Raw genomic sequence first — 12,614 nt, 5'->3', positions numbered from 1 at the left:
TATTGTCTGTAAACAATCACAGCCTGTGGTGGAGTCACCTCCAACCCGGTTAGTATTGTCTGTAAACAATCACAGCCTGTGGTGGAGTCACCTCCAACCCGGTTAGTACTGTCTGTAAACAATCACAGCCTGTGGTGGAGTCACCTCCAACCCGGTTAGTACTGTCTGTAAACAATCACAGCCTGTGGTGGAGTCACCTCCAACCCGGTTAGTACTGTCTGTAAACAATCACAGCCTGTGGTGGAGTCACCTCCAACCCGGTTAGTACTGTCTGTAAACAATCACAGCCTGTGGTGGAGTCACCTCCAACCCGGTTAGTATTGTCTATAAACAATCACAGCCTGTAGGTGAGTCACCTCCAACCCGGTTAGTATTGTCTATAAACAATCACAGCCTGTAGGTGAGTCACCTCCAACCCGGTTAGTATTGTCTATAAACAATCACAGCCTGTGGTGGAGTCACCTCCAACCCGGTTAGTATTGTCTATAAACAATCACAGCCTGTGGTGGAGTCACCTCCAACCCGGTTAGTATTGTCTATAAACAATCACAGCCTGTGGTGGAGTCACCTCCAACCCGGTTAGTATTGTCTATAAACAATCACAGCCTGTAGGTGAGTCACCTCCAACCCGGTTAGTATTGTCTATAAACAATCACAGCCTGTGGTGGAGTCACCTCCAACCCGGTTAGTATTGTCTATAAACAATCACAGCCTGTGGTGGAGTCACCTCCAACCCGGTTAGTATTGTCTATAAACAATCACAGCTTGTAGGTGAGTCACCTCCAACCCGGTTAGTATTGTCTATAAACAATCACAGCCTGTGGTGGAGTCACCTCCAACCCGGTTAGTATTGTCTATAAACAATCACAGCCTGTGGTGGAGTCACCTCCAACCCGGTTAGTATTGTCTATAAACAATCACAGCCTGTGGTGGAGTCACCTCCAACCCGGTTAGTATTGTCTGTAAACAATCACAGCCTGTAGGTGAGTCACCTCCAACCCGGTTAGTATTGTCTATAAACAATCACAGCCTGTGGTGGAGTCACCTCCAACCCGGTTAGTATTGTCTATAAACAATCACAGCCTGTGGTGGAGTCACCTCCAACCCGGTTAGTATTGTCTATAAACAATCACAGCTTGTAGGTGAGTCACCTCCAACCCGGTTAGTATTGTCTATAAACAATCACAGCCTGTGGTGGAGTCACCTCCAACCCGGTTAGTATTGTCTATAAACAATCACAGCCTGTGGTGAAGTCACCTCCAACCCGGTTAGTATTGTTTATAAACAATCACAGCTTGTAGGTGAGTCACCCCCAATACAGCCAGTGTTATCTAAACAATCATATCCTGTGATGAAGTCACCTCCGACACGGTCAGTACTGTCTATAAAGAGTATATAACAATTATAACCTGTGGTGAAGTCACTTCCGATACGGTCAGCACTGTCTACAAACAGTCACAGCTTGTAGTGGAGACATCCCCAATACAGCCAGTATTATCTAAACAATCATAGCCTGTGATGGAGTGACCTCCGACACGCTCAATACTGTCTATAAAGAGTCTATAACAATCATAGGCTGTGATGGAGTCACCTACGACACGATCAGTACTGTCTATAAAGAGTCTATAACAATCATAGCCTGTGATGGAATCACCTCCAACACGGTCAGTACTGTTTACAAAGAGTCTATAACAATCATAGCATGTGATGGAGTCACCTCCGAAACGGTCAGTACTGTTTATAAACAGATTTTTTTGTGGTGTAGTCAATTCCGACACGTTCGGTCCGCACTGTCTATAAACATATATCCGGTGACGGAATCACCTCCGACATGTTGAAGTAGAGTCGACTCTGACACTGTCAACACGGTCTTTAGAGAGATATCTTGTGGGAGAGTCAACCCCGACAGTCATATATACATTATTAGACCGGCAGCCAAATGAGATTTAATTGTTGTGAGAGTTCCAAAAGGTTTGAGGTGGTTGAGGTGTAGAGGGACCCTAACCGACTACAGAAACCCAATTCTTAAGTAAATATAGTGCGGGAGTAAATAGGGGGCGCTACTGAAATTACCCCCAAAATGGGATTTAATTGTTGTGAAAGTTCCATCCAAAATTCCTTTGCTATTTATTATAGGACATCTCACTGAGTCCAAATCCACAACTTAAGAAAAAATATTTTGTGGGAAAGGCTACTTAGAAAGACTCTAATTAGTGCTAATTAGGGATTTAATTGTGTTGAAAGTTCCATCCTTGGAACCAAATATAAAATGTAGAGTATGCTCACGCGATTCAGAATTACCAATTTAAGAAACAAATATTGCGGGAAAATGCACTTAAGAAGAGGTCAAATGCTCATTAGTGTTAATTAGGGATTTAATTGTTGTGAAAGTTCCATCCGAAATTCCTTTGCTGTTTGTTAGAGGACATGTCACTGAGCCCAAATCCACTGCTTAAGAAAAAATATTTTGCGGGAAAGGCTACTTAAGAAAGAATCTAATTAGTGCTAATTAGGGATTTCATTGTTGTGAAAGTTCCATCCTTGGAACCAAATGTAAAATGTAGAGTATGCTCACCCGATTCAGAATTACCAATTTAAGAGAGAAAAAAAAATAATGCGGTAAAGTGCACTTTAGAAGAGGTCAAATGCTAATTAGTGCTAATTAGGGATTTAATTGCTGTGAAAATTCCATCCTTGAAACCAAATGTAAAATGTAAAGTATGCTCATCTGATTCAGAATTACCAATTTAAGAAAAACACTATTGCGGGAAAGTGCACTTAAGAAGAGGTCAAATGCTAATTAGTGAAAATTCCATCCTTGGAACCAAATGTGAAATGCTCACCCGATTCAGACAAGATAATGACTTATAGCATCAATGTGAAAGGTGGATTTTTTTCTTTAGAACATAGACATGTAGTAAATCAATGGATAGCTTTTGGTGAGTATTGTACAGATAAGTTGGATAATATTATGTATGCATATGGTATACAGAGTCATAAAACATGTTAATGGCCTTTTTTTGCTGAGAGATGTGCGCCATCTTGTCACTGTAAAATGGGTTTTTCAGACTGCTAATTGGAGACCATCCATAAAGTGGGTTTTTTCAAAATCGAGGATTTGTTTTATCACCTCTGCTCCATGTATACCTTTTGTATATTTGATCATTACTCCCCCCCCCCCCCCCCCCCATGCGTGTTCAGGTGTAAATTAATCTTTGACGCAAAATATTTGTTTAAAAGAGTTAATAACAAATAGTTTTCGACCATGCAGCCTGTCACAATACAGCAAATACTAGTATGTCATAAAAGTGGTTACACCCCCTGTACCACCAGGATCTGCTTGTGTAACATACTGACATGTCTCTACATAATAGAAAAGCCTTGACATGCATTAATGGCCTACAGTAGAATTGTCCACACTGACTTCTACCTGTCCTTGAGGGCAGGATCTAACTCAGTAAGTACAGCGTTCACCTGAGATGCTTGAGTCGAAGGATTGAATCCCTTTGGTGAACCCAAGCTCTGATTGGTTTTTCCTGCCTCAGCCAGTGCCCCGCGCCTGGTACCCAAAACGAAAACTTATAGCGGTTTTCTCTTAGATTATATGGCCAAATGTTTGACATCCACTAGACAGTCATGGAACAAAACAAACTTTCCAGCTCTATGCTACTCTATGCTAGAACAAAGAAAACTGTCCATTGTGTGTATTTGGATTTTAGAATGTCCTTCACTGACAGCATCACCTACTTAAAGCAAAATGTGTCTGTATTTGACAAGAAATGTAATAAAGCCTGGAACAGTCTTCCTTCAAGACAGATGCTGTTGTTCTTTGGATTTATTATAAACTAAAAGTCATTTGAAGAAAAGATTATTCATCTCGAAACGATCTAAGAAACAAGCCATTCCTTCATAAATATACCATACTTGTCATTGCCAATCTTAATAAGTCTGTTCATCATATCATTGAAAGCTTGGACTTCAGTGCCTCATCTATTTGCTGCTTTCTTTAAATATATTTTCCATATGTCCCAATCTGATATTTCTCAGAAATGTCTTCTGTGTGTATTTGGTCTATTCATGGTGTCTGAGATATTTCAACTTTTGACCAATCTTCATAGATGACTCCAGCTCTGCTACCACCTTTCATAGACACATTATTCTCCTCATGTTTCTGGTCAATAGCAACAGCAAAGAATGGTTATCATGTTGTTTTGTATTGTGAAGCACCCTGCCACAATTCAGCATATACATCAACATTTTATTCATTAAGTGTCGCCAAATCTTGCAAATGCACTGAAAGTCACCTAGTTTGTGTTGTTTCAAGAAACCAATAATGATAAAATGCTTGTATGCAAATTGAAGTTTGCTTTTTCAAATGCTTAAAGAAAGAATGAAATAGGATGCGTGAATAGTGAGTCTTGTTGTAGCCAATATACTTAGCACTTTTCATTTTTTATTCAATTCACAAAAAAATAAAAAATAAATAAAAAATAAATAAATTAATAAAACATTTTAACATTTTAAAGTTTTAAAGTATGGGTGCATTATCATCTACTAGTCACAGAATTGAATATTAAATAGAGTTCTCAAGGCTGATTGGCCTCTTTTTACCCCTCCCCCCCCCTCCACCCACTCGGATTTAACCGGATGGGACTACAGGTTTCATATCTGTCCTTCTGTCTGTCTATCCGCGAGTCTGTCACATATATCGTTTTCATGGCGTCCCCTCCCCAAATGTCTCTAGATATTGAGCTAACATTTTGTGTATAGCTTTATCATGCACTGTTACAGATCAAGTTTGACTTTCATGTCGATTTACACATTTTTCACAAAGTTATGGACCTTGAACTTAGGAGAGATACAAATTTGTTTTACAGACTTTTGCTTTTGTAATGCCTGAAGATATTGAGATGAAATTTAGTTTATAGATTTATCGTATACTGTTACAGATGAAGCTTGACGTTGATTTACCCATTTTGATGATGTTCACAGAGTTATGGCCCTCAAGATAGGAGATAGGAACATTTGTTAGGCCCGGTAGGAGACATGCATTGGTTTGGTAGTACTCTCAAAATGTTTCTTTAATAATGACGTCACATTTTGTTGTCGTCTGATTTGACCAGTTCACAGTCCCTCAAAATCTTTTCTCTCTATTTTGTAAGGTTTTAATTTTTAATGTATTTATTATTATTATTATTATTATTATTATTATTATTATTATTTATTTATTTATTTTTTAAAAAATTTTTTTTTTTTTTTGGGTGGATTTGTTTTGGGGGGGGGGGGGGGGGAGAGGGGGTATCAAAAGTGTATGAATGAGGTATTTTGATCAATAACAGGAAAGTGGTGATCGGACCCGAGTGATAAAGATGCAGTACAGCTCTAACTACATCACCGACCGAGACACCAAGCTGACGGTCACGTGTTCAAGTGGAGCAGGAACAGTTGACGTCACGGCGGCCTTCACAAGCCAAGACTCTGATGGGTGAGTGACGTAATACCCATAGGCGTACGGACGTCAATTTCTTTTTTTAATGGAGGGTGGGATTGATTTTTGCTCCGAAGTAAACGAAAATTCCCGAAATGGACAACAATATTTATTGATATTAGAAGTAACAAAACAAACCACTGGCGTAGGTGTGTGTCTGTCTGTCTGTCTCAAACTACTCTCGTAGAAAGCGCACTCTCGCGTCTATCTCTACTCTCGTCTCTGTCTCTGTCTCTCTGTCTCTGTGTGTGTGTGTGTGTGTGTGTATTCCACTTGCGTGTTTCCTACTAGTATTCCGTTTTCCTAGCAGGAAATACACAATTACAATACAAATAATATTAATAATAATAAATCAATCAATAATTACCCCCCCCCCCCACCCCCCCCCATAAAAAAAAACACCACAAAAAACAACAACAAACAACAACAACAGAAAACCCACACCCAACAACAACAGCAAGCACATATATGTGTGAGTTTGTACATTGATCTGTTACAGAAACACGAAGGAGCAGGCTATCAGCGGCACGGCTGACCTCGCATCTGACGCTGTAGACTTTGTGATCAAGCTGAAGAATGATTCTGTTGTATCCAGCTCCACTGTGGTGCCTCTAAATGACCAGCTCACCTTCCAGTTTAACGTAAACAGAGAAAAAGCGCCAGGTTTGTTAAAGTGACAGACCCAAGTTTTTAAACTACGTCGTATTTCTCATTATTATAGTCTTTTTGTGATCATTGAAATCAGACATTTACTATACTTTATTGTTTAGAATATCCATTTCCGTACCTCCGAAGTGTCTATTGTCATCCTGGTATTTGCAATGCCACGAATTACATTTTAATAATCCCCAAATTGCACGTACCTCTGAGAAATAACGGTTATTGGGACGAGCTCTAGTCTATTTTCGAAGTTAATCTATACCTGTGACGTCACACTATTGTTTAAGGTGTAGATTATTTTTCATGAATGAACACCTGTGAAACAATGCTATTAAAACTTTTTATGACAGAACAGAACTTGTACATTGTAAACAAGTACAACGCATTAGCTCATCATCAAATGAAAATGTAATTTAAGCCTTATAAACATGCTACTAGTGATAGTAATGTATTCTGGCGGAACACAACGAAGATTGTCGGAAACTAAATACAAAATCAGAGATTACACGTTTTGCGCATGCATCACGCTTAATGCCAATTATCCACTGCTGAGGTTTGCTTGACCGAATCATTCAGGTTAGATCGGAAATCAGAGGTTACACGTTTAGCACATGCATCACGCTTAATGCCAACTATCCACTGCTGGGGTTTTCCTGACCAAATCATTCAGGTTAGATCCGAAAGGATCCTACCGTTTTGGGTTATTAGTTTTGTAAATAGGCTATTATTTGCCATTTTAACCAATATTTTCATAAACAATGATCAAATAGAAGTTAATTTAGTAGTCACGTGATTTAAAAAAAAATGAATAATGGATTAATTTGGAGAATACACGGTTAACAGTGGATTCTTGAGAAATAGCCCCACGAGTGTTTCCCCATTACGTAATGTTTGTGGAATTAATTCACTATAATCATATAACCATTCCCCACAGCTAATATACCTTACAATTTTGGCAATTATAAATTCTTATTAGAGTTACCTTAGTTTTTTTAAAGAGTATATATGTGAGTGTTCGTGTCTTTTGTTATATATATATATACTTAACTAGGATGTCTGTGGTCTAATAGTTGATATTAATGTGTGTGTGTGTGTGTGTGTGTGTGTGTGTGTGTGTGTGTGTGTGTGTGTGTGTGTGTGTGTGTGTGTGTGTGTGTGTGTGTGTGTGTGTGTGTGTGTGTGTGTGTGTGTGTGTGTGTGTCTTTGATCTTCTTTGTGATCTTTGTGTGTTTGTCTTGTGTGCAAATATGAATGTGTTTGAGTATGCTTAGTCGCTTGGGATTTCTTTTTTCACAGGGGGAGAAAGTTGCAAATACATTCAAACCTTAGGAAAATGGGCCGGCGGTTTGTTTAATAAGCAACTGTTCGAAGTGACACTAGTGGACGAGTGTAAGAATGCTTGCAACAACGAGACCCGGTGCAAAACTATTGACTACATCCACAATGATGAGGTTTGCTTCATGTACTACACGGACACCCCCAGTTTGGAGAACCAGTTGAATTTTGAACACTACGACAAAGATTGTGGTTCTGGTAATTTTGCACGTTAATTGACAGACGTTGTGTTTATACAGTGAAACTTCTCAAAACGGGAATCTTATCCCTCAAAACCGCACTTATTAGTCCCCTACCGGCCCAGTCGTAGGGCACTATAGGTTTCATCTCTCGTCCCTCAAAAGCGAACTTATTAGTCCCCTACCGGCCCAATCGGAGGGCACTATAGGTTTCATCTCTCGTCCCTCAAAACCGAACTTATTAGTCCCCTACCGGCCCAGTCGGAGGGCACTATAGGTTTCATCTCCGTCCTTCTGTCTGTCTGTCTGTCTGTCCGGATATTTGTTTCGCAATGCCTCAAGATATTGATCAGATATTGTGTGTATAGCTTTAACATATACTGCTACAGATCAAGTTACCCATTGTTGCAGTGTTATAGCCCTTGAAGTTAGAAGATAATAAAATTTGTTCAGCGGCCCTTTTTTGTTGTTGTTGCAATACCTCAATTTTGTGTATAGCTTTATCACGTACGTTATCAAGTCTGACTTTCATGACGTTTTACTTATTTCTGACAGAGATATGGCGCTTAAACTTTGGAGATACGAAAATTTATTTTTCGGATTTAATTGTTTTTTTGTTTAGTTTGGTGATTTTTTTATATATTTTTTGTTTTTCTTTGTCCGCCCCAAATGTTTCAGACGCAATGTTTGTATCAAGCTTTGAGCTGATATTGTGTGTATAGCTTTAACATATAAGGCTACAGATCAATTTACCCATTTTTCAGTGTTATAGCACTTGAAGTTAGGAGATAATCAAATTTGTTCAACGGCCCTTTTTTGTTGTTGCAAAATTTCAATATATTGAGATGAAATTTTGTGTATAGCTTTATCATACACATTTCGTTATCAAGTTGTGTTTATATTTTTTCTCAGAACGATTGTTTAATCTGGCTCTGTTGTGTTTTATCATACACATTTCTCAGAACGCTTGTTTAATCTGGCTCTGTTGTGGCGCTTACACATTTTTCAGAACGCTTGTTTAATCTGGCTCTGTTTTTTTATATCATTGGGTTTTTTCTCAGAACGCTTGTTTAATCTCGCTATGTTGTGTTTGTATCATACATATTTCTAAGAACGCTTGTTTAATTTGACTCTGTTGTGTTTATATCATACACATTTCTCAGAACTGGCTCTGTTGTGTTTATATCATACACATTTCTCAGAACGTTTGTTTAATCTGGCTCTGTTGTGTTTATATCATACACATTTCTCAGAACGCTTGTTTAATCTGGCTCTGTTGTGTTTTATCATACACATTTCTCAGAATTGGCTCTGTTGTTTTTATATCATACACATTTCTCAGAACGTTTGTTTAATCTGGCTCTGTTGTGTTTATATCATACACATTTCTCAGAACGCTTGTTTAATCTGGCTCTGTTGTGTTTATATCATACACATTTCTCAGAACGCTTGTTTAATCTGGCTCTGTTGTGTTTATATCATACACATTTCACGTCTGAAATCGACGAACAATCAAAACATTTCAAGGAGTGGTCATTCATTAATTCATTTGTAGTTATTTTCGTGCTCACACCTCGGCTATCTGGCTTGTCAGTGAGTTGATAGTGGCTTGTGTGGGAGAAGTCAATGTAGTGATTCGTGTGAGAGAAGTCGATGTAGTGATTAGTGTGAGAGAAGTCAATGTAGTGGTTAGTGTGAGAGAAGTCGATGTAGTGCTTAGTGTGAGAGAAGTCGATGTAGTGGTTAGTGTGAGAGAAATCGATGTAGTGGTTAGTGTGAGAGAAGTCGATGTAGTGGTTAGTGTGAGAGAAGTCGATGTAGTGGTTAGTGTGAGAGAAATCGATGTAGTGGTTAGTGTGAGAGAAGTCGATGTAGTGGTTAGTGTGAGAGAAGTCGATGTGGTGGTTAGTGTGAGAGAAGTCGATGTAGTGGTTAGTGTGAGAGAAGTCGATGTAGTGGTTAGTGTGAGAGAAGTCGATGTAGTGGTTAGTGTGTGAAGAAGTATGTAGTGAGAGAGAAGTCGATGTAGTGGTTAGTGTGAGAGAGAAGTCGATGTGAGTGGTTAGTGAGAAGTGTTGTGTTAGTGTGAGAGAAGTCGATGTGGTGGTTAGTGTGAGAGAAGTCGATGTAGTGGTTAGTGTGAGAGAAGTCGATGTAGTGGTTAGTGTGAGAGAAGTCGATGTAGTGGTTAGTGTGAGAGAAGTCGATGTAGTGGTTAGTGTGAGAGAAGTCGATGTAGTGGTTAGTGTGAGAGAAGTCGATGTAGTGGTTAGTGTGAGAGAAGTCGATGTAGTGGTTAGTGTGAGAGAAGTCGATGTAGTGGTTAGTGTGAGAGAAGTCGATGTAGTGGTTAGTGTGAGAGAAGTCGATGTAGTGGTTAGTGTGAGAGAAGTCGATGTAGTGGTTAGTGTGAGAGAAGTCGATGTAGTGGTTAGTGTGAGAGAAGTCGATGTAGTGGTTAGTGTGAGAGAAGTCGATGTAGTGGTTAGTGTGAGAGAAGTCGATGTAGTGGTTAGTGTGAGAGAAGTCGATGTAGTGGTTAGTGTGAGAGAAGTCGATGTAGTGGTTAGTGTGAGAGAAGTCGATGTAGTGGTTAGTGTGAGAGAAGTCGATGTAGTGGTTAGTGTGAGAGAAGTCGATGTAGTGGTTAGTGTGAGAGAAGTCGATGTAGTGGTTAGTGTGAGAGAAGTCGATGTAGTGGTTAGTGTGAGAGAAGTCGATGTAGTGGTTAGTGTGAGAGAAGTCGATGTAGTGGTTAGTGTGAGAGAAGTCGATGTAGTGGTTAGTGTGAGAGAAGTCGATGTAGTGGTTAGTGTGAGAGAAGTCGATGTAGTGGTTAGTGTGAGAGAAGTCGATGTAGTGGTTAGTGTGAGAGAAGTCGATGTAGTGGTTAGTGTGAGAGAAGTCGATGTAGTGGTTAGTGTGAGAGAAGTCGATGTAGTGGTTAGTGTGAGAGAAGTCGATGTAGTGGTTAGTGTGAGAGAAGTCGATGTAGTGGTTAGTGTGAGACAAGTCGATGGTGGTTAGAGAGTCGATGTAGTGGTTAGTGTGAGAGAAGTCGATGTAGTGGTTAGTGTGAGACAAGTCGATGTAGTGGTTAGTGTGAGAGAAGTCGATGTAGTGGTTAGTGTGAGAGAAGTCGATGTAGTGGTTAGTGTGAGAGAAGTCGATGTAGTGGTTAGTGTGAGAGAAGTCGATGTAGTGGTTAGTGTGAGAGAAGTCGATGTAGTGGTTAGTGTGAGAGAAGTCGATGTAGTGGTTAGTGTGAGAGAAGTCGATGTAGTGGTTAGTGTGAGAGAAGTCGATGTAGTGGTTAGTGTGAGAGAAGTCGATGTAGTGGTTAGTGTGAGAGAAGTCGATGTAGTGGTTAGTGTGAGAGAAGTCGATGTAGTGGTGCGTGTGAGAGAAGTCGATGTAGTTGTTAGTGTGAGAGACGTCGATGTAGTGGTTAGTGTGAGAGAAGTCGATGTTGTGGTTAGTGAGAGAGAAGTCGATGTAGTGGTTAGTGTGAGAGAAGTCGATGTAATGGTTAGTGTGAGAGAAGTCGATGTAGTGGTTAGTGTGAGAGAAGTCGATGTAGTGGTTAGTGTGAGAGAAGTCGATGTAGTTGTTAGTGTGAGAGAAGTCGATGGAGTGGTTAGTGAGAGAGAAGTCGATGTAGTGGTTAGTGAGAGAGAAGTCGATGTAGTGGTTAGTGTGATAGAAGTCAATGTAGTGGTTAGTGAGAGAGAAGTCGATGTAGTGGTTAGTGTGAGAGAAGTCAATGTGGTGGTTAGTGTGAGAGAAGTCGATGTAGTGGTTAGTGTGATAGAAGTCAATGTAGTGGTTAGTGAGAGAGAAGTCGATGTAGTGGTTAGTGTGAGAGAAGTCGATGTAGTGGTTAGTGTGATAGAAGTCGATGTAGTGGTTAGTGAGAGAGAAGTCGATGTAGTGGTTAGTGAGAGAGAAGTCGATGTAGTGGTTAGTGTGATAGAAGTCAATGTAGTGGTTAGTGAGAGAGAAGTCGATGTAGTGGTTAGTGTGAGAGAAGTCGATGTAGTGGTTAGTGTGATAGAAGTCGATGTAGTTGTTAGTGAGAGAGAAGTCGATGTAGTGGTTAGTGAGAGAGAAGTCGATGTAGTGGTTATTGTGAGAGAAGTCGATGTAGTGGTTAGTGTGAGAGAAGTCTATGTGGTGGTTAGTGTGAGAGAAGTCGATGTAGTGGTTAGTGTGAGAGAAGTCGATGTAGTGGTTAGTGTGAGACAAGTCGATGTAGAGGTTAGTGTGAGAGAAGTCGATGTAGTGGTTAGTGTGAGAGAGAAGTCGATGTAGTGGTTAGTGTGAGAGAAGTCGATGTAGTGGTTAGTGTGATAAATTCGATATAGTGGTTAGTGTGAGAGAAGTCGATGTAGTGGTTAGTGTGAGCGAAGTCGATGTTGTGGCCTTGCACCTACCCATCTGAGTCGTTAAACTTGCTCGGATGTTCGAACAACCTCGGTGAATCCATTGAACTGATTTGTTGTTTCTCATTCCAACCAGTGCACCGCAACTGGTCAGAGGTCGTGGTATGTGCTTTCCTGTCTGTGAGAAAATACATATAAAAAATCCTTTACTGCATTAGAAAACATGTAGCAGGTTTCCTCTGATGTCACAATTAGCAAAAGTTTGACATCCAATAGCCAGTGATTAATTAATCAATGTTATCTAGTGGTGTCGTTAAACAAAAAACAAAAAACAAAAACACAAAAACAAACCTGCTACCTACGTGCGAATCCAGAACCTACCAGCCTTATGCTCAATGGCTTAACCACAATACCTACACAATCAGTACAAGGTGCGGTGTCCGTCTCAACCATACAATTGAGCTGACGAGGTGGCAGCCCTGCTGACAGTTTGTGGGGGGTAGGGGGGGTGGGGGGGGGGGGGGGGGGTAGAGATGGGGGAGGTATAACGACACCAGAAGAGCACATTGA

The 12,614-nt window shown here is 40.2% G+C and overlaps 1 protein-coding gene across 1 annotated transcript; it reads left to right on the top strand.

Moving 5' to 3' along the window:
- The first annotated feature begins 654 nt into the window (after positions 1–654).
- On the top strand, positions 655–7,775 carry LOC121366362. The gene is made up of 4 exons (XM_041490841.1): positions 655–684; positions 5,340–5,485; positions 5,988–6,151; positions 7,445–7,775. Exons 2-4 carry the CDS (start codon positions 5,370–5,372, stop codon positions 7,696–7,698), a joined length of 534 nt encoding a protein of 177 aa, XP_041346775.1. The 5' UTR covers positions 655–684; positions 5,340–5,369; the 3' UTR covers positions 7,699–7,775.
- Positions 7,776–12,614: the final 4,839 nt, after the last annotated feature.

Source organism: Gigantopelta aegis, unplaced genomic scaffold, assembly GCF_016097555.1.
Source record: "Gigantopelta aegis isolate Gae_Host unplaced genomic scaffold, Gae_host_genome ctg5418_pilon_pilon:::debris, whole genome shotgun sequence".
Classification (NCBI taxonomy): Eukaryota; Metazoa; Mollusca; class Gastropoda; order Neomphalida; family Peltospiridae; genus Gigantopelta; species Gigantopelta aegis.
The sequence above is the reverse complement of the archived record's forward strand: the minus strand, read 5'-3'. Positions and strand labels throughout refer to the sequence as shown.